The sequence below is a fragment of the Cebus imitator genome, unplaced genomic scaffold, assembly GCF_001604975.1.
Source record: "Cebus imitator isolate Cc_AM_T3 unplaced genomic scaffold, Cebus_imitator-1.0 Scaffold387, whole genome shotgun sequence".
NCBI classification, from domain to species: Eukaryota; Metazoa; Chordata; class Mammalia; order Primates; family Cebidae; genus Cebus; species Cebus imitator.
The window spans coordinates 164,701-187,629 of NW_016107702.1; the positions used below are offsets into that span (position 1 = coordinate 164,701).

At 36.7% G+C, this 22,929-nt stretch overlaps 1 protein-coding gene across 10 annotated transcripts in view; it reads right to left on the reverse strand.

Annotated features, from left to right (window-relative positions):
- The window catches only part of GOLGB1 (golgin B1), an 85,029-nt gene that overhangs the window by 20,614 nt on the left and 41,486 nt on the right, over positions 1–22,929 (reverse strand). For all 10 annotated transcript variants that reach the window (XM_017508147.2, XM_017508144.2, XM_017508151.2 and 7 more), the window contains 4 exons: positions 17,477–17,591; positions 14,826–14,899; positions 8,722–13,910; positions 5,952–7,866 (listed from right to left, as the gene is read on the reverse strand). In XM_017508147.2, the coding sequence (XP_017363636.1) occupies positions 5,952–7,866; positions 8,722–13,910; positions 14,826–14,899; positions 17,477–17,591 (7,293 nt within the window). The remainder of the gene's footprint in view (positions 1–5,951; positions 7,867–8,721; positions 13,911–14,825; positions 14,900–17,476; positions 17,592–22,929) is intronic.

The following is a 22,929-nucleotide window of genomic DNA, read 5'->3' on the forward strand; positions in this document are numbered from 1 at the left end:
AAAAAAAAAAAAAAAAAAAAAAAAAAAAAAAAAAAAAGAAGTGTCTATGCACTATGGCACATGAGGCAAGGTTGCAAGTAAGGGTATTGTTCCAAACAGAGTGAATGCATGCTTCCTGAGTGCGTAAAGCCTTTCCCCTAATGAGCTTGAAGAGTGCTGGCAAAAGGCCTTTCCCCTCCACAAAAGAAACGAGAAGTCTTCTCTTGAAAATTGGACCAGCTCAAGAGGAACTAAAGATACTGAGATAAGGGCTACCAACAAGTTCAATAAGAACATCATGCAATGAAACTCAGTTGGTAAGTCCCACTTACTTTGGAATGAAATGAATGCAATGAAATGAAACTCTGGGTAAGTCACTTTTAGACCCTCTCCTTAAACATGAAGAGTGCATCAAGGATTAACCTTCATGTGAAGAATGGCTAATACTAAGGAAGGGAAGAAAACCAACTGGAGAAGGTAATTCAGAAGAGATTAGCAATGGGGAAAATGTAATGCATTCAAATATTTAAGAGATAATATTGTAAATAAAAAAACATAGCATAAATTTAAAATTATAAAAATTATTTATAAGAAAATGTCAAAAAACAAAACTAACACCACTAGCCTTAGAAAGAGAAGTTAAGAAAATCTATCTATGAGACAAATTTAAAAAATTCCTTAGAAATTAAGAATATAATGGTAAAAATGAAAAAAAAATTTGGACTCAAAAGACAAAAGTGAGAAAATCTTTCAGAAATACAGCAAAAAAGAAGAGAAAAGGTAAGAAAATTAGAGAAGCAATCCAGAAGGTCCTACATCTAAATAACAAAAATTTCAGAAATAAGACAACAAAGAAAAAAGGGTAGAGGAAAATGGTAAAAAAAAAATTCAATGGAATTTCCAAAAAGCTGCTAGTATGATTTCTTAGATTCAAAGGACTAGTTAGCATAAAAAAGAAAAAAAGACCTATACCAAATTATACTATCAAAAAATTTCAGAATGGGGAGAAAGGGAGGGAAGGTAGGGTGAGGGGAAGGGAAGTAAGAAACAGATCACATACAAAGGATCAGGAATCAGAACAGCTTCAGACTTGTGAACCACATATAAGCTAACAAGCAATAAACCAATGTCTTCACAATTATGAAGGGAAATTATTTTAAGCCTAGAATTCTATATCCAGCAAAACTATCAATTAGGTATGAGAGATAAAAAGACATTTTCAATAAATTTACCTTCCATGTATCATTTCTTAGGGAGCTACTGAATGATTTATTCCAAGAAAAAGATGGCACAAAACCAAGAGGAGGAATACATGGAATAGAAGAAATAGGAGATCTACTATAGGAGAAAGGCAAAGAGAAATATTCTAGGATAGAAAGAGTATCCTAGAAGTACAGGGCCACTGGTTGATCTTGGAGCAAATCAGGTACTCCAGGAGAATTTTCTTCATGAAGATGAAATTCATGGGAATAAACATCTTGAGAGGAGATGTGGACAAATGGCAGTAAATCTGGAGTTAAATTACACTAAGTGCAAAAAAAACTAAGAACACCAATAAGAAAAACTGTTGTTAATCTGGGAAAAACAGCAAGACTCAGAGGAAAATAAAAGTAACATGCCTCTAACACTCTAGTAGCATTTGTAGTCATAAAAATGTAACTCTGAATTGATTCAACCAAAATTAAAATTAAATTACATCAAGAGAATGAGGAGGGAATTCTGTATTAAAATGTGCATACACTGGCAGGGCGTGGTGGCTCACACCTGTAATCCCATCACTTTAGGAGGCTGAAGTGAGTGGATCACAAGGTCAAAAGATCAAGACCATCCTGCTGAACACTGTGAAACCTCATCTCTACTAAAAATACAATTGGCTAGGCGTGGCACGCACCTGTATTCCCAGCTAACTGGGAGGATGAGGCAGGAGAATCGCTTGAACCCGGGAGGTACGGGTTGCAGTGAGCCAAGATCATGCCACTGCACTCCAGCATAGTGACAGAGTGAGACTCCATCTTAAAAAAAAAAAAAAGTGCATACGCTGACAGAGTTTATTGTGAAAGCAGGGGGAGTCTGGAGAGCTAAACCCTGTTAGTGTAAAGAAAGTCAAGAGTTAATGCAACAAATGAATAGCCAAAATGCAATGTAAGCATGATATTTAGATATTGAGGAAATACTGAAATGGTTGAAAGCAAATTGCCTCAGGAGTAGAAGAAATGGGGTTGAGGTAGTGCTACTCTTAGGTTTTCCCACCAAACATTGTAGAATTTAGTGATGAATTAAATATGTGCCATATCACTTTATTTTCAACCCAAACCCCCAAACATATTTTTGTTTTAATTTAAAGCAAAAACATATCCTTATGCAATCCACTCACTATTCTAGTATCTAGAATAGGGTATCCTAGAATGGATCACAGAAAACTGTGTGCCTAGGACTGCATTTTAGCTCCTTGAAGTGGTAGTTTTAGTGAACTGGACGTAATTCTTTTGCTATGCACTTATAACAAGGGACAGTTAAATAAAAACTAAAAAACACATTATTATATTTACTGTAGAGAAGTAATGAATGTTTCACAACTATATAGTGTTGTCTTTATGGGAACACAGAATAAATTTCTTACAGGCCTCAATACTTAAAGAATATTCTTATCTTGAGTAGGTCATTTTTCTTTCTTCTTTTCTCCTAGAATATGAATACTGCAGTTCACAGACATGGTGTTCATTCCCTCTTTCTGATGGCTGATAGATAGCTCAGAGCAAACTAGGGACCTCTCTTTCTAACAAACAAAGTACAGGATATGGTGATTTCTTGGGACACTAACCTTACTCCTGGTTTAATATTTTTCTATCCTATCCTCACTTTCTCTTCCTTCTCAGTCCCTTTTCTTTTATCTTGAAAAACTGTTTATATCTTTATATGCTATGCCAAGTCATTTTCAGAATGAGGAGAGTACAGATAAACAAATACAGGCACCCCTAGAGATATGCCATCTGCTTAGTCAATCCTATGCTAAAGATGTACAAACAAGTATAAGACATGACACTTATCAGGAGTTTGCAATATAATTGGGGAAATAAAAAATAGTGTCTAGAAATTAACACACACACACACACACACACACACCCCAAGGCAATATGGGACAAATGGTAAGAAAAGTACTAGGGAAGTACAAAGGCAAAAGACAATCAGGCAATCATGAAATATAAGCAGAGGATCTGAGTTCTGGAAAGACCTTTTTAAATAGTGGGAAATATTTACCCAAAAAAGGAAAGCAATTGGGAGAACATTTTGGCTGAGGATGATAATATGGGTAAGTAGGAAGCACCAGGTATGATTATTGCATACTGAGTAGATTAGTTTGGCTTGAATGAAGGGTATGAGTATGGAGCAGTAAAAGGGAATGCTGAAAAAGTATGGATTTAACATATCCATAGCATGATGAAGAAAAAAACACCTATACCAAATTATGCTATCAAAAAATTTCAGAACGGAGGAACCGGGTCTTGGCTGGGTACGGTGGCTCACACCTGCAATCCTAGCACTTTGGGAGCCAAGGCGGGCGGATCACTTGAAATCAGGAGTTTAAGACTAGCTTGGCCAATATGGTGAAACTCCATCTCTACTAAAAACACAAAAATTAGCTGGACGTGGTGGTGCACGCCTATAGTCCCACCTACATGGGTGGCTGAGGCAGAAGAATCGCTTGAGCCCAGGAGGCAGAGGTTGCAGTGAGCTGAGATTGCACCACCGCACTCCAGCCTGGGCAACAGAGCAAGACTGTCACAAAAAAGGAAAAAAAAAAAATTACAAGGTCTTAAATGTCAGACTAATGGGGATTTGAACACTAAATCGATTCTAGAGATAGTACAACTTTTAAATATTTTTAAGTAGTGCAGTAATAAAGTAGAGTTTCAGAAAGACTTATTTAGCAATGGTCTGAAAATACTGAAGAGATGATAACCTGGAAGCGACATTACTACAGGAGTTTAAGGGTAAAGTGTTAGGGCTTATCTCAGGATGTTGAAAATGGAAAAGAAAAATATATGAGGCACATTGTGAATAAAGGAGTGATACATCTTGATGGTTAAAAAAAATAAAATCACAGTTATGAGCCTTTGAGAACATAAGAATATGACTGAATTACAGAAACACAAAAATAAAAAGGTTGGCTTGGCTGTAACTATCTAGCAGTCAAAAATGTGCAGTTTAGTGCCTAGTGTTTACAACAGATAAGAATAATAAAGCAATTCACTGAATTAAACATAATTAGCTAATTCGGAATCTATCCTAACAGCTCCACGAAAAATGATTTTTACTTAGAAGACAATTAATACTAGCATATCATAAATTACAGCTTTGAGGCACATACTGTCCTGATGAATAGAACCTGTTGCATTTATGTTCTGAAAGACAGGCAAAAGGCCCAGCTCCCAGGGCAAATTCAGCTGAACTCAAATTATTTTAAAAATATAAACAAGTATGCATATGTTGGAAGTCAAAACCATAACTGAACAGAGGGGCTTTGTTCAGATTACGAAAGGGGAAAGACTGTCTATAAATATAGGATATTAAGTGAAATAGGAATGAACACACTTATCTATTTAAAAAAGGAAAAACTAACTCTACAGTTGGGGAAATAATCTTTTCACTAGGGCTAATCTTAAAAATTAGAATTTTCAGATTCTGGGCATGGGTCACATTTTAAAATGGAAAAACTAGCCTTTCAAAACTCCATTTATTTCCTATGTGGCCTATTTTCCTACAAATACAAAGCCTTGATAGAGTTAAGAGGCTATCATGAAAGTGAAGACATAAGGTTGTAAAGTAGACTCCCCTAACAAGTCAAGAGTGTGGCTCATGCCTGTAATCCCAGCTGCTTGGGAGGCTGAGGCAGGAGGATTGCTTAAGCCCAGGAGTTCAGTGGACTCTCTTGACAACCTGGCTCAGCTCATACAGTTCCAGTTTTTGCCCCTGAATCTTGGGAGACCTGGATTAAACTCCTGGCTCGTACTAAAAGTAGTCAAATTTCAGCATTAAAAGCCTCTTCAGCTTTTTCTCACATTGGGAATGTTGGGTATTAAAAGTAAGTGGGTAAATGGCTCAGCTTGCAAATAAAACTTTACTAAAAAGTCATTTAAATTTATTTAAAGAAATTCTTTTTACATTTAACTTTATTTTTGACAAATCAGGGTTGAATTACCCATGAGACTAACCGAATCCTCTCTGCTCCAAATTCTACCAGATAGTCTATTGCTAAACTGTAAGCAAGGCACTAAATGATCCCTAAACTTTTACTGCAAGAGGCACTAAGTGATCCTTATGCTTTCTTTCAGTTAAGCTATGACAAATTCTGGAAACACTTACATGTGTCTTTGTGTACATAAAATATGTAAAACAGCCTTCCACCTCTTAGTCCTTTTATAACCAATGGAGAGTTTTGTGCCAAGGAAATTTCTGATTTTTTCTCTAATGGTATTGGCAGATTTAGCAATTTAAATCATGTTTCTGTGTTTCTCTAAGACCAAACAGAACCTGTGGGATATATTTTAAAAAGGAAAATGAATGCCCAGATAATATGTATAAGAATGCGTTTAGGCCGGGCGCGGTGGCTCAAGCCTGTAATCCCAGCACTTTGGGAGGCCGAGGTGGGTGGATCACGAGGTCAAGAGATCGAGACCATCCTGGTTAACATGGTGAAACCCCGTCTCTACTAAAAATACAAAAAATTAGCTGGGCATGGTGGCGTGTGCCTGTAATCCCAGCTACTCAGGAGGTTGAGGCAGGAGAATTGCCTGAACCCAGGAGGCGGAGGTTGTGGTGAGCCAAGATCGCACCATTGCACTCCGGCCTGGGTAGCAAGAGTGAAACTCCGTCTCAAAAAAAAAGAAAAAATGCATTTATCCTTTTCTATAAAAACAAAGAAAGGTTCGAAAACTTTTAAACAGATCAGAAACAAAGAACTAGCTACTCACTAGTCTGTCTCTGTCATTTTGGAGTGAAGACATAGCTTTTTTTAAACTCTGTACTTCAGCTGGGCTGGTGGTAGGCTGAGCTGCAGTCCTCTGCTTCCCTTCCTCTGACTTTCGAAATTTCTCCAGCTCATTCCACAGGTGATCTCTCTCATTCTGTAGACTGGCCATAGCCTTGGAAAAGGACTGCACTTGGTTATAAGAATCTTCTAGTTGTGAGGACAAGTGAAACAGCTGCTCATCTTTGGATAGGAGCTGTTGATTAAGTTTCTCAAGGTGAGGCAAGCTGTTCTCCTCAGTGGAGTTCATTGAAAAGGTGGCTTTAGAAAGAAGAGCATCTCTCTCTCTGTTTAAGAGGTCCTGTTGTTCTCTCAACTGTGCCAATTCCTTCAGACTGGCATCATATTTCCTTTTCAGTTCATCAAGTTCCTCATTGGCATGATCTCTACTATTTTGCAAGGAACTCATAGACCTTCCAAAAGACTGAATTTGTGCTGTGAGATCTTTATTTTCTTTGGTGACCATGAGTAATTTCTGTTCCATCTCCACCAGATCTCTTGCTAGCTCTGCCACTCTCTCTTCTGCTGTTTCAGTTTCATTTCTCATTATCCCTGCATCATGATGAAGATGCTTTAATTCTTTCTTCAGTTTATCTTCAATTTCACCTACCTTCTTGGCAGCTTCCTTATGGACACAAACCAATTCCTCTTCCAGTTCTGTAATTCTCTTTTGAGAGGAGGAAAGCACAGTGCTTAACTTCTGTAACTCTTCTTCCTTTACTTTTAACTGGGCATGATAGATTCCTACAGTACCTTCTTCTTGCAAGGCTGTTACTTGTCTCTTTAGCTGGGATATAGATACTTTCAAACTTTCAATCTCTTTAGATAAATCTTGTTTCTCCTCTTGTAGGGCATTAGAAGACCTCTGCAGATCCTCTTTTGCTTCCTCAGACTCCTTCAGCTTTTCTTCTAATTTAGCATATTTATTTTGCAGCTCCTTATTTTGTTGAAGTTGAGCTTCAAGAAGCTGCTTTTGCTGACTGTCCTTTATTGATATCACTTGGTTCAGGTCTTCTCTATATTGGATCAGTTCTGCATCTAGCTTGGCATTCTCAGAATTGAGATCATCCATATGACTTCTCAAGCCTCGTATTTCTTCCTTAAGCTTGTTATTCTCAGCAGCAGCCTCTTGGATGAGTTGGTCTTTTTCCAAGATTACAGAGAGATGTCGCTCTTCCAGCTGTTGATAGTCACCCACTATGCGGTCTCGATCATTTTGGAGAGAAGACATGGATTTAACGAAGGAATCCAACTGTGCCTTTTGCTGAATGTTTTCCTTTTTGATGTTTTTCAGTGTTTCCATAAGCTGATTGGTTTTGTCAACAGCCTTTTTGTTCTCCTCTTCTAAAACAATATTCTCCTCTTCCTCCTGGGACAGCAGGTTTTCCATCTCTTTAATTTCTTTATCATGTTGCTGTTGCAGTTCAGCAATAGCTACTTGGATTGCCTCTTCCTTGCCAGAAAGCAGACTTATAATCTTTTGCTCTTTCATATTTATTTCTTCATGCAGCTTACTGGTCAGTTCTCTGGAGGTCTGAAGGTCAGTCTCCAGTTGTTCATAACTGAACTTAGAATTTTGGATATCAGCCTCTTGCTGCCTTATGATCCCTTCCAAGTTTTCTTTCTGTTCCTTACATTGTTCCAAAGAGTTACTTAAATCAGTCAACTGGTCTTTGAGAATCTTAAATTCTGATTCCAACTTAGCTAATTCATTCTGAGAATTGTGGTATAGGTGGCGTGTCTCTTCTAGCTGAGACAAAAGTTCCTTGTTTTCCCCCTGTAGAGTATCACAGACTTTCTGTTGAAGCTGGACCTCTGTCTGGGCCTTGGACTCCCAAATCTGCCTGTCATGTTCAAGCCTGAAACAGAGAGTTACTAGTTACAGATTTCAAGAAAAAACTGTTTCCCAAAGAACAAATACTATTACATATACTCAATAGATTTACAAATGAATTAACATGTATAACAGAAGATGTCAAATGTTTTTCTGAAGAGGTATTAATCCTCTGTACCTACACGTTTGTCTACTGAATGCTATGTATTAAAGGTATATCACAACTAAGGGTTCATGTATTTAAGTCATAAACTCCAAAATGTGTTGCTTATTTTAGTGACATGGTTTTGGACACTCTGAAAAGTAACATTTTCTCCTATTTTATTCTACTTTGCTCCAGACAAGCTAATGTCTGGCCTCTCTATGGGATCATCTTGATATGAGACAGTGAGGAATCTATTTTAGAATAGAAGGGTCCTAATAGAAGTAAGGAATACAGAGGATGAGAGACATTGCTAGTTCTAGAGTTTTAAAAGTGATATAAAATTGAAATTTGAGAAAAAATAACTCTAAGAGGCATATGCAATATGAATTACTGTGGAGTACAGGAAGGAGAAAAGATGAGACTATCTAGGACACCAAGGCAATAATTTGAGAGTACTGTGGTTAAAATCCAGACAAGAGTAGTTGAAATGGGAGTAAAAAGAAATACAGCAATCTCTCAACAGAAAGATGAGAAGAGAAGATGTGAACTTTTCATGTTCATGCAGTTGTAGCAGGATTGTTTTTTGCCAAAAAAAAGAGTCAGAAGTGAGAGAGAATATATCTTCCATGGGAATTCATGCCAAAATTAGTCCCATTGTCTTAAAGGAAACAGAAATAGTTGCCTTTCTTTGCTTCCAATTACCTCTGCGGGAGAAAAGATTCATTACTCATTTACCTGGAAATGTTAATCTTTAATTCCTCCATATGGATGGACATCTGTCTAAGTTGATCCTTTAGAACACTGCAGTTCTCTTCTTTGAGTCTAATTTCTTCTTCTTTGGTTTGAATCGCATCACTGAACTTCCTCTCCCATTTCTTAGCTTCATCTATCACTCTGTCACGATCATCCTGAAGGGAAGACATGCTCTTAGTAAAGGCTGCAAGCTGGGCCACAGTACTGTCCAAGTTTTCCTGAAGTTGCTGAACTTCTTTGTCTTTCTTGTTCAAAGTAACCTGAATCTCTCCAATTGTCTCTTCCAAGTGGACTTTTTCTCTGCGCAAAGCATCCAGTTTCTCTTGCATATTCTTCTTCTCTTTCAGGTGCTTCTCTTCTGCCTGTTCCAGTCTTCGCTCAAGATCTTCATCCTTTTGTTTCATTTGGCTTTTAACTGATTCTTTATTTGACTGAAGTTCCTTTTTCAACTTGAGATTGTCTGCTAGAACCCTTGCTGCTTCACTTTGAGTGTCATCTAGCAGAACTTTGAAGCTAGCTAATTCTGCTTCTGCCTTTTTGCGGTATTCAACTGCTTGAGCCAGATTTTCTTTGGTTATTTCCAAATCTTTTTGGGATTCAGACTGAACAAATTCTAGGGCTTTAACAGTCCTCTCCAAAGCACTAATTTTCTCTTGATACCTGATGCAGTCCTTCTGTAGCTGCTTTACTTCTTGTTGTTTTTCTTTTAACAGTTCCTGAAGTTCCTTTGCATGACTTTTATTACCAGGTTCTTTCTGAGCACCTTGTATTTTCTCCAAATACTCCTTTCGTATTTCTGATTCCACCTTAGTTTTTTCCTTGACTAACTGCTGCTTTTCTTCTTCCAATTCACTCACACACCTTTTAAGGTTCTTCATTTCAGATTCTAGTAATTCATTTTTTATTTGGGCATCTGTAACATCCTGACAATAATTCCCAATGCTTCCATTAAGTTCTGCTAATTGATTCATAAGCCTCTCTTCCAAATCATCTTTCTCTTCTTCTGCTGTCTCCTTTAGCTTGGTAACTCTGGAGAGTTCTTCTTGGATTTGCTGATTTAGCAGGTTCATTTTGGTTACTTCTTCCTGAAGCATTTTTACTTCACCATCCTTTGTTGATATCTGACTGACTAAGGCATTTCTCTCATTTTCTAAAGTCTGGCTAAATTCCTTGTTTTTCTGCTTCTCCTCCTCTAATCCAGCAATTCTTTCTTTGAGCTGATCAATCTGCTGTAGGTAGTTATTAATTTCATCATGTGAACTGAGATTCTCACTTATATCAGGGTTGGCACTGTTCTCTGATGGAACCGATTCTGAACATGCAGGCCTTGTACTCACACTCAGAGAGTCTTGCTCTTTGGTCTCACCTGGTATAAACTGTGTTGCCTCTTCAGTGGCATTCATTTGGTTATCATGTTTCTCAGTGGCCTCTAGGTTAGCTTGTTTAGATACATTACCTTCTATCTGATGCTTTAAATCTTGAACCTCTTCACTTAGAGACTCTTTCTCAGACATTAAAGACTGAAACTTCTTAGAAAGGGTTTCATACTCCATTTTGACCCTTTCAAGTTCTTCTTTCATGCTGGAATTGGAAGAAACAAGTGTTTCCATACACTCTTTAGCTGTATCTCCTGCAGGGTGCACCTCTGCTCTAAGCCGGTCATTCTCTTCTTCCAGCTCTAGGATTTTCTGCTGTTTAGATTTAGCAAACTTTCTCATCTTTTCTTTCATTTCTTCCATTTCTTGCTCAGCTTCCTGCAACTGTTTTTCTGTCTCCTTCTTGCTTGCCTCTGTGCTTCTTAACTTGCCATACAGTTCTTGCTTCTCTTGCCTCACAGCTTCCACCACATGCTGAATCCTTTCTGCTTCATTACTAACATTCTCATAGGACTGCAGAAGAATTTCATACTCTTTTTGTAGCTCCTGGTGTTTCTCTTGCCACTCAGTACTTTCTGCAATCTTAGAAGATTTCAAAGATTCAATTTCCTTCACTAATTTTTCCTTGTCTTCAGTAAGACCCTCTAGAGCTAGTTTTAGACTTTCGCAAGAGCCACTGAGACTCTGATTTTCCAATAAAGACCTGTCCATTTCTGTAATAAGTTTGTCTCTTTCTTCCTGAAGAAGAGCTAACCTTCCTAGGAATGTATCTTTTTCTTTATTTTGAGCAGAAATTTGGCTTTCCATATCTGCCAGAGACTTGGTGAGACGTTCAATGGTACCTCTGGCTAAAGACAATTCCTCTTGGAGACTTTTGTTTTCCTTTAGTGCTTCTTTTCGGGAAATAAGGGCAGCTTGCAGTTTCCTCTGTATTTGTTGCTTTGCTTTACTTTCTTCTTGAGTCTCTTCTGGTTTTTGCTTCATTTCACAAAGTTCCACCTGTAGCTGCTTTATCCTGTCATCATGCCCTTTGGCTTGCATTTCTAGCTGTGTATGCAGAGCCTTAATTAAATCTTCTTGCTCTATTATCTCTGTCCGTACTTTAGTGAGAGCTGCTTCTTTCTCACTAAGTTGTCCAGAAAGGCAGCTAACGTCTTCTTCCTTTTTGTTTATGAGTTTTCGCAGTTCATCTAGTTCAGGTTGCAATTCTCTTAGATGTTCTAGGCCAGCAATTTGTAGCTGGCTGCTTTCCAATTTCTGCTGCAGGCTTTCTGCACGGACTTCAGCTTCATGGGATGCTGTCTTTAGACTCTCAATTTCTAAACCCTGTTTATTTATCTGCTTTTGTAACTGAAATACCTCTTCTGATTTTTTAGTAAGCTCACTTGTTGTAGAATTAACTTTCAATTCCAACTCTTCTTTCTCAGCTTCTATTTCCTTCAGCTGGGCCTTCATCTGGGTAACAGAAGTTCCGCCCTGCAGAGCACTTGCATCTTCAGAATGAGCAGGCCAGTCTGGGCACAAGTTGGACTCTAAAACAGGCTGAGTGTGATGCTGCTCTGCGGTTTTGAATAAAGGTTCTTCTAAACCCAGAGTGGGAGAGCACGATTCCTGCTGGTCAGTGCCTGGGAGTTTTCCTTCTATGGATTCCCTTACTTGAATCTGAAGTTGCCTTAGCTGGTCTCCAATATTCTCATTTTCCTTGCTTTGCTCATCAAACTGTTCTTGCAAGTGATTATAGTCATCTTTCTGTTGCTTTAGCTCCTCCCTAAGATGTCTTTCTTTCTCCTGTGCCTTTTTAAGAATTGCCTTGCGGGAGGTTAAGGCTTCTTGTAGCTTCTTTTGAAGTTGCTCCTTTTCTTTTTCAAGGGCCAGTATCTTTTCTTTCAGTTCTGGTTTCCAGGGTTCACCACTATCTGTACCAGGTGGACTTACCACCACTGTTTCCTTTACAAGTGCTACAGAGTCCCCATCACCTGCATCCTTGTTACTTGTGGTTAACTTCTGGATAATTGCTTGCTTTTCACTGATTTTCGCTTGGAGCAAATCTATTTGGTTTGTTTTATCTTGCAAGGTCTGATTCATCTGTTTGACCAAAGCCTGTAATTGCTCTTCAGCTGCCATCTTTTCTTCCAAATTCTTCCTTATATGATCTAGTTCCACTTCTTTCTCAGATATTGTCTGTTTTAAAGAAATTTCTATTTCTTGGCACTTAGAAGTCACAGATTTTTCTGAGTATTCTTTGTTTTCTTTATCTTCTTCCATTTCTCCCCTCTCACTCTCACTGAGTGGGGTCTCTTTCTTAGATTCATCTTTCAAGTTGGCTAATTCCTCTTCCAATATACTGACTCTTTGCAGAAGCTCCTTTCTGTTAATAAGAGCTGCCTGGAGCTTTCTCTTTCTCTGCTCACTTTCTTTCTTCAGAAGGTCTAATTCACGCTGAAGTTCTTCCTTACTTGTTAGTCCTGCTGGACTCATCTCATCATAATTTTGTTTAAGGCCAGAAGCAACTTCATTATCTTCTTCCACCTGCTCTTTTTTTGCTTCTTCAGCTCTGGATAATAAATTTAGCTGTTCTTTAAGAGTCTTAATTTCAACCCCAAGAGAAAACTTCTCTTCATTAAGCTGAACCATTTTCTCAGTCATACTAAAGCTGATTTCTGTCACTTGTTGATCCTTCTCCTCGATGGTTTGTTGGAGGGTTTCCACATCTCTCTTTTTCTCTTGTAAGAGTTGATCCATTTTTGCTATTTCAAGTTCCTTCTGTGAAAGGGCCAAGGACAGTTCTTCCACCTTATTTGAGATATCCCTGACACGTTCTGCCCCCTCAAGCACTTCACTTTCCTTCTTTTGCAGCTGGCTTTGCAGGCTTCTTATCAGTGTACTCTGCTCAGAAAATTGAAGCTGCACATCATCCAGTTCATTCTGTAAAACTTCAATTTTCACATCTTTAGATTTGGCTTCTATGCTGAGACTGTGGATCTGTTCAGTGAGCAGGTTGTGATGAGTAGTTTGGCTTTCATAGTCAAGTCTTCTTTGCCTTTCTGCTTCTGCAAGGTTCATTTCCAATTGCTTTACCTGAGCCCTCAATTCTGTTACTATGCTAAGTTCCTTAACCTGAGAAAGAAGCCGGTCTCTTTCTTCAGACAAAGCAGTGAATGCACTGCTGGTGGTGTCAGCATTTTTCTTAAATTCCTCAATTAACTGCGTTAGGTTGCTAATTTCCTTAGCTTTCTCATCTAAATTATTCTCATAGATTTCTTGTGCTTTATGAAAGTTTAGCTCAAGCTCCAAAATTTGACTTTTTAACCTTTCCAACTCATTCTGATGACACTGACCAGTATCTGATACAGCAGAAAGGGATTTATCACCATCCTGCTTTGCTGATTGCAATTCTACTCCAGCATAATTTAAAGATATTTCCTCAGATGTTCTATTTTGATGGTCAGTGCTCTCCTGTTCTTTTTCAACTGCTGAAAGACTGCTCTCTTCATTTGGCATTAAGGGAAAATCTTGCCCTGTATCTTCAGGAAATACTTTCATTTTAATTGGAGCCATTCCCTCACCCTCCATCTGTTTCATTTCTTTCTGGTCAAGGACCTCATAATCCCCTTCCTCAGCCCTTTTTCCCTGGAGCTGTAATTTAAGAAATGCAATTTCCTCTTGAGCTTCTTTCATTTCCAACAATAAAACTGATAATTCTTTATGTTTCTGAGAAAATGTGTTCTCTAGAACGTCTTGTCCACTTTCCTCGGTAGAAGAGCTCTTCTTGTTGATAATATCAACATTGCTGATCTATTTTTTAAAAAGGAAAAAAAAAGCTTTAATCAAATGTTTTATAATATTTAAAAAATAGCTCAACTAAAAACTTGTATTTCATCTTCCAAAACCTCAGACTTTTTAGTCAAAACCTCCTTTGTACCATACCACTGCTAAATCCTTTTAAAATCAGTTTGTATATCCCAACTGGACTTCCAAGGGCACTCTGCCAATCCTGCACTGAAGTCAAGCCCCACTCATAAGATGTACGGAAACCTGGAATTCACTTTCTAGACACTCCTTACATGAGAAGCTGTTTTTCTCTTCAGAATAAAACTCCTAATTGATTATTTAAAAAAAAAAAAAATGTAAGCAGATACTTTTGTTAGGAAGCCACATTATTCCTCAAGGGCATGTATGATTCTATCACTGAATTACTGATTAAAAGAACACAGCGAACTAAGCACAATACAGATAACAATAATCTTAAATCAACAGAATGATACTAAGCAACCATATATTTCTTATAGTAATTTTCAGATTATAAAAAGCATCATTATCCAAAGATCCCTTTGTATTTCATCTTAGTAAAACTGTGCCAATTGTGGGGAAAGAGGCCCAATAAATCTTATCTAATCTCTTCACTGAGAAACTTTTCTGAGATGAACAAAGAAGTTGAGGTAGATGATAACCCAGTATAAAAACTGGGTTATCAAATCCTAAATAAGTAGTTACTTTATTTATGTTGCTTTAGGACAGTGAATTCCAATATTCAGAAACAAGTGACAATAAATGAGATGTAATAACCATTATGAATCTCTTAAATAGATCTTACTCTATAGGTAATATATTTCTCTGGCAACACTAGAAAATTATAGGCATGTTTTGATATGAAGCTACCTTCTCTTAATCTAGTTCATGTTCTGGTTATATTAAGAATATATCACTTACCTCACTGATTTCTCTATCTATCTCCCCAGTTCTATTCTGAGCCTCCAGGAGAGTAATCTGAGAAGAGAGTTTTTCTGAAAGTCACAAAATAAATATCTTTAGAAGATATATGTGGAGTGTGTGAAAAAACAAGACTGCATATGAAGCTACTTAAGATGCATAAAATAATTTTTAAAAAACAAACAAAATAGTTTGGGAGAGGTAAAAGCCTTATTAAAATAAAGAAGTGGCAAGAGAATATGATTAGATGAGATATAAGATCGAACAGTACTAGGTAATGATAATGAACCTGAGTAAAGTATACTAAATAGTGGAAGGTTTGAAAGGAAAAGGATACCAGGGCACAGGACAAAAAGCAGCTATTTCTGTGGCATAATCTGGAACTTCTAGGACAATACATATAATTTATCCATAATCCTACTGTGTTCGTAATACATATTTTGCATTAATATAGCACTTACAATATTCTTCAATGTTCACAAAGATATCAAATTTTAGCACTAAAAGGGAGCTCCCTTTTAGTGAGAGCTCCAATCTCCTCAATGATCATATTAGGAAACAAAGAAATGACATGACCCGAAAGGTTATGCAGCTAGTTTAGAGAGCTGGGATTAGAATCCAGGTCATTTGAGTTTTAACCCAAGTTCTATTACAATGTATATATATTGAGCATTAATAACAATAACCTCAAAAGCTTATATTCTTTCTGAGAAGCTAAAACAGATACACCAAAGGAAATAATATATACATTTTTTACACTGTATCCAAATGTCTTAATGTGACCCACAGGAACCCTCATGCTTTGACCCTACTAATTCTCCAACCTCTTGTACTGCCCCCTTTTCATTCACTCTGCTACAAACACTGGCCTGTTTTCTCTTCTGCAAACTTATCAAGTTCATTCATACTTGAGGACATTTGTACTGCTTTTTTCTCTGCATGGAATGTTCTTTGCTTAGCCTCTTTGCATGGCTGTTCCCTTTTCATCATTCAAGTTTTAAGTCCTCAGAGAGGCCTACTCCCACTACTCTAATTCTGCCTTCCTCTTCTCCAAGGCATTTGAAATGCCCTGTTTTATTTTTAGCCTAATACTTATAATTCTCTGAAATTTTCTTATGTGTATAGACAGGTTTGTAGTCTGTCTTCCCCTCTAATATGCTCATAGCTACCTCCCCAGCATCTAGAATAGTGCCTGGCACCATAGATGAGGCAAGTGAATTCAAGACAGTATATAATATGTTCAGACATTTCACAAGATTACTTGAAAAAGGGATACAGTTTTAGAAATCTCAGTGCAAAAAGTGAGTTGAAAAGAACATGACATATAAAGTAAAAGTAATCTATAAGGCCAGACACAAAAACCAATACAGAAAACCTTAAGGCCTTGCAGGAAAGAACAAAGGAAAGGAACTCATATAATACCTCCAAACCATATGAAGCAACATGAACAGGATAGAGACTGTTTGCAAAACTGCAAAATAAGCATCATGGATAAGGCCTCAAAGGAGTGCTCTGAATGGTTTAAATAATGAGCTGAATTTTTGGTATTCTTTACTTATTAGCAATAGTGGGAATCGTCTAATATAAGTGCATAAGCCTCCATTTAGATCTAAGTGGAAAACTGTAAAATGGTTGAGTTAGAAATATTGGCTCTAGAGTTTAATACAAGTTTTACAACCTTCCTATTCATTCTCACTCCTAGATGATAAAGCATAGTAGTCAGTTAATCCAAGATGAATTCGATCAATAAATCATTAACTATACGCTACTAAATCCGTGAAGTCCAAATGAAGCATATGATGAGTGAAAAGAAACATGTCTTCATTCTCACTAACTATTCACACACAATCCAACAGGATAAAATGCTAAGTTCAGTTTAATCCAACAAAACTTTATTCAGTAGCCATTATTTGCCAGGTAGTATACTAGTTTTGGGTAACACAAAGATGGAAAAATATAGCCCCTGCCCTTGAAGAGCTTATATTTAAACTTGGAAGAACTTATAATAGAGTAAAAAAAGACAAACATATAAACAGATCATTTAATACAATGTTAAAGTTATATAAGGATGTTATGGAAGCACAAAAAAATCATTTAACCCAACTTTTGGGGATCAGTACCAAATTCCTGAAAAAGATAATGCACTAGTCAAGGCCTGAAAGATGAGTAAGAATCATCCAGACTAAACGGAAGGGGCAGGATTCTAAGCAGGGTACAGCATGAGCATAAACCACTCACTCACAAAATAGTTTCTACCTTTAAACATTTATACTAATCTCTATTACCTCATCCCACAAATTTATTACCAGAATGTCCTTTCTTCATTTTACCTATTTTAAAAATCATCTTATTAAGGTCCTGTTTAAGCCATACTTCCTATAGGATACCATGACCACTCCAAAATGATTATGAATTATAAAGAAATCCTGCAGCATGTATAGTCCATATTGTAAAATGTTATGTAAACACTGATACTATCCTCTAATTATAAAATGTGCATTAATTTTATCTTTGATAATTACCAGCTCTACAATCTAAATCTTTATTATCATGGAATCAGATAATTCTACATGTTATACATAAATAGTGATAAAAGTAGAGGCACTTGTGGGATAAGAAGACAGAGAATTATGGTTTTCTTTTATACATACCATTCTCAGCTTTCAGCTCCTCCAGCTCTATAGAACTAAGGAGCAAGGCTCCCTTTTCATTCTCTAGTTCTACCACTCTCTTCTGCAAAGAAGCAATATTCTCCTCAGTGACTGCCTAAATTGTAGAAAGACAACAAATTAATGATTCTCCAGTAGAAAATTCTCACACTAAATGCCCAGATAGCCTCCAGCATTTTTGTCTTCTAAAAGTTCTCCAGCCATGAAAATACTTTAAAAATAACATCTACTTATCTGCCTAGGTAATCTTTGAAGAAAAGAAATAAAATATTTCACACAAATATCAAGTTGATTGTCTTTTAAATTTAAGACTGAAGCCTAGATTACAAAGATAGAAATCCCAAGTCTACAGGATAAGAAAGAACATTTTCAGGTTAACAAACAAACAACATTAAAAGATTAGATTAATGCCACCAAGTAACATGGTATCTCTCCTGAAGGAGAATGAACATGAAGGGAGGTTCCACAAAGAGGAATAGAGGCAAAGGAATATGTACCTCTTAAGAAAGAAGATTTGTAACTTTTTTTTTCCAACTATAATAAAAATTCTCTTGGCTTAATTTACACATCCAGAATTTTCGGTTTTCCTACAGACAGGCATATATCTAATTATACCACATCTTTAGTTTTATATCTATATCTATACCTATTTTATTCTCCATGGGTATTATTCTATCAAATTTTCATAAAATTGTAGAATTTTTAAGCCATGATGGTCTTTAAAGCATATTGACCCAAAATATTCATTTGATGTTTAAAAGAAATAGCAAGAGATGAATTTAGGGTTATTATAGCTTTTATCCTGAGGGAAGTTCCCAATTTGCATTATACAGGGCAAGTAAAACTCCAATAGAATGGCCACAGATATTGCTAGTTCAAAGAATGAGAAGACTGATTTTGGGACAAACACAGCTGCCAAGATGTGAGGAGAGAGATCAGAAAGAAGAAAAAGAGTATTAGAAAGGAGAAGCCCTGGATTCTATGTATAAACTTAGCTGAAATTTCTGGCTGAACAATGGCACTATGTATTTGTTGGGTTGACTCAAAGCAGCCCAGCTAAGGCAAAAATAACTGAACTGAGTTTTGATGCCTCTCTATCATAGCTGAGAGTTTGGGATTTGAGTCCAACTTACTGTCTGATAAAAAGTAACTGAAATTTTAGAAATAACAGAATAGCATCTTGAGAACAAAACACAACAGCTACAATCTGAATTCAAAACAAAACGACCATTCACACATAAAGGAATAGGAATGTGTGACCCATTCTGAAGGAAAAAATGTAATTAACAGATTCTAGCCATAAAATGATGCAGATTTTGTAAGCAGCAAATAAGAATTTTTATTTATGCTTAGGACATAAATGAATATGCTCATAATGAATGAGAAAAAATGAAATCTTGGTACAAAGAAAATATAATAATGAACCAGTTTAAAATTCTAGAACTAAAAAAACATAATACCCAAAATGAAAAATTCAATAGATAGGCTTAACAGTAGACTATAGATAACAGAAGAAAGTCTTGGTGAACTTGAAGAAAATAAATCAACAGAAATCATCCAATCTAAAGATGGAAGAATTAAAAAATTTAAAAAAAAAGAATATAACCTCAAGGACATGTGGGACAATATTAAAAGGTTCAGTATACCTATAATTGGAGTGCCAGAAGAGAGGAAGGACAGAATGAGGAGAAAAAAATATTTTAAGAAATGGCCCAAAATTTCTCAAACATAAGGTTATATATGTAAGAAACTCAGCAAAAGCAAGAAAATGACAAGGAAAATTATAACTAAGAACATCACAGGTAAGAATAAAAAGAAAGTCAAAATCTCCATGGAAAAATGATACTTTATATACAGAGGAATAATTTGAATGACTACTGACCAGCTGTTAGGGAAAAAATATAGGCCAGAAGAGGGAAACATCTTGTTTAAAGTTTCTAAAAGAAAAATTGTCAATCCAGAAGTATATATCCAGTAACAAATATCATTCAAGAATAAAAGTAAAATAAAGACATTTTTAGATGAGCAAAAAACTAAGAAAATTTTTTCACAGACAGACCTATAATATTACGGGTTGTTCTAGAGGCTGAAGAAAATGGAATCAAAGAGATATCTGATTAGGGAAGGGCACTGCAAATGGTAAATATGTGGGTATATATTAAGGTCAATATTTTCCTCTTAATGTCTTTCAAATATATATAACCATTTCAAGCATAAATATTAAAATTGTATACTGGAGCTTATCACTTTTGTTAATATAATACATACAACAACTGTGGCATAAGGAATAGGCTGAGAGTATATGATTATGAGGGTTCTACCTTTTAAGTGAGATAGTATAGTATTAACTCTAAGAAGATTGAAAAGTTATGGATATATGTTGTATTTCCTAGAGCAACTACTTAAAAATTTTTTGTAAAAAGATATAGCTCAATACCCAATAGAGGACTTTTGCTTCTGCTAAAGACTGAATAACATGGAACAGGTTTACCCTCCTACCTGAAACAATAATAACCAAAACCAGACAAAATAATGAAATAATCATTTTCAAAATAGTGGATATCAAGCAACAAAGGATAATTATCTCTGAGAGAGGCAGAAAACAAATAAAGTGATCCCTAAAACTGACCAAGCTTCATGCCTTAAGAGAGTCTTCAGGCTTTGGTCCAAGAAGGGGAACCTAGGCTGAGCCTTGTAGACTCCCTAAGTTCATGAGACAGAGCTGAGAGTCAAGATAGAGCAAGATGGCTGCAGTTCACAGAACAGAATACCAGAAAGGAAAAAGTCACATAAAGAGAAAACTCTGCAGATCTGCAAAGGAACTGAACAAGTGTTTAGTGAAATACAGAGCAGCACATAAATGTGAGGAATGCATCCAAGGCTACCTGAACTACCCCTAACTATCCATCTGAAGAGATGAAAGAATAGCACTTGGTGCTCACACAAAACCTGGAAGAGTGTGAGTTCTACATCCAAATGTGAAAAAACACTTCTAAGGGCATTGAGTAGAATACTCAGCAAGGTCTTGCCTCAGTAGTAAGGAATGACTGAGCACTGATTCAAACCCTCCTAACAAACCAAAACAGCAAGATCTGAAAGGATTAAGTTTTTTTCCAAAGAATTCAGCTGAATTCCATTAAAAAAAAAAACCCTCCAAAACATGTACATAAAACAAAGATATCTAGCATTTATAATGTCCAGCAACCAATCAAAGATTATCAGACATGCCAACAAGCAGGAAAATATAAGCCACAATGAACAGACTAATCAACTGAAAGGGAGCCAATATTGACGCATTCTATACATGCAAAAGTAAAACAAAAACATGAATGACATTTTTTAAAAACCCAAATTAACCTTCTAGGAAAAAAAAATTATGTTTGAGACTGCAAAAAATATACTAGATGAGATTAACAACAAATTGGGCATTGTAAAAGAATATATTAGTGAACTTGAACATAAAGAAATAGAAACAAAATGAAAAACAGAGAAAAAAGAATAAAAACAATTAAAAGCCAGCTGGCTGCGATGGCTCATGGCTGTAATCCCAGCACTTTGGGAGGCCAAGGTGGGTGGATCACAAGGTCAGGAGTTCGAGAGCAGCCTGGCCAACATAGTGAAATCCCGTCTCTACTAAAAATACAAAAATTAGCCAGGTGTGGTGGCGGGTGCCTGTAGTCCCAGCTACTTAGGAGGCTGAGGCAGGAGAATCATTTGAACCTGGGAGGCGGAAGTTGCAGTGAGCTGAGATTGCACCACTGCACTCCAGCCTGGGCAACAGAGCAAGACTCCATCTCAAAAAACAAAACACAAAATTAAAACCCCATTAATGAGTTTTAGAACAACTTCAAGTAATCTAATATACATGTAATTGGAATTCCCAAAGGAGAGTAGGGAGTCTGAAAATATATATTTATATTTGACTAATTAATGGCAGAAAATTTTCCAAAACTACAAACAGATTCAAAAAGTTCAATGAACTCCAAGCACAAGAAACATGCTATGTCAAGGTACATCATAATCCAAGTGCTCAAAAACAGTGGTAACTTCCTAAAAGCAGACAGGAAGAAAAAAGAAAGAGAGAAGCGTGACAGCAGATTTCTTAACAAAAACAAAATGCAAAGGCTGAGTGCAGTGGCTCATGTCTGTAATCTCAGCACTTTGGGAGGCCAAGGCAGGTGGATTACTTGAGACCACAGTTTGAGACCAGCCTGGCCAACACAGTGAAACCCCATCTTGACTAAAAATACAAAATTAGCCAAGCGTGCTGGCGGATGTCTGTAATCCAAGCTACTTGGGAGGCTGAGGCAGGAGAATCACTTGAACCTGTGAAGTGGAGGTTATAGTCAGCTGAGATCGTGCCACTGGACTCCATCCTGGATGACACAACAAGACTCTGTCTCAAAAAAAAAAAAAAAAACAAAAAAAAAAAAAAAAAAAAAAAAAAAACCAACAACAAAAAGCAAAAATGCAAGAAAGAAGATAGTAGAGTAATACAGAAATGAAAGAAAACAAAACTTTCAATGTAGAATTCTAGGCAGCAAAAATAATCTTTTAACAACAATGGTGAGATAAAGCTGTCTTCAGACATAAAGTGTTTTAAGAACCCATGACCAGCAGACTTCCACACACACATACATGTGCGCACACAAACAAAAATTAAAAGAAGTCCTTCGGAGTCAGGTGCAGTAGCTCACACCTGTAATCCCAGCACTTTGGGAGGCCAAGGCAGGAGGATCATTTTAGCGCAGGAGGTTAGAACCAGCCTAGGTAACTTAGCAAGACCTCATCTCTACTAAAAGTAAAAAAAAAAAAAAAATTAGCCAGGTATCATGGTGCATGCCTATAGTTGCAACTACTCGGGAGGCTGACGTGTAAGAATCGCTTGAGCCCACGAGGATGAGGCTGCAGTGAGCCATGATTTTTTTAAATAGAGTGAGCCAGGATCACACCACTGCACTCCAGCCTGGATGACAGAGCAAGACTCAGTCTAAAAAAAAGAAAAAAAAAAAAAAAAGTCCTTCAAATAGAAGAAAAATGATACCAGATGAAAATATTTAGCCAGGGTTTGGCAAACTTTGGAGGCCTGCATAAATAAAGTTTTATTGGAACATAACCCAACCATTTGTTTACCTTTGCTCTCTGTCTGTTCTTGCTCTACAATGGCAGAGTTGAGTACCTGCAACAAAGACTGTATGACCCACAAAGCCTAAAATATTTACTATATATAAAAGGATTGCCAACCTCTGATCTACTAACAAAGAATGAAAAGTACCAAAAATGGTAACTGCAATGGTAGTTATGATTTATTTTATTTTAATCTCCTTAAAACATAAACATAAATGCTTTATATGTATTAGCCAAAAACTGTCCACAACCCAAATTATCCATCAATGAGTCAATGGTTACACAAATTTTGCTGTGTACAATATACT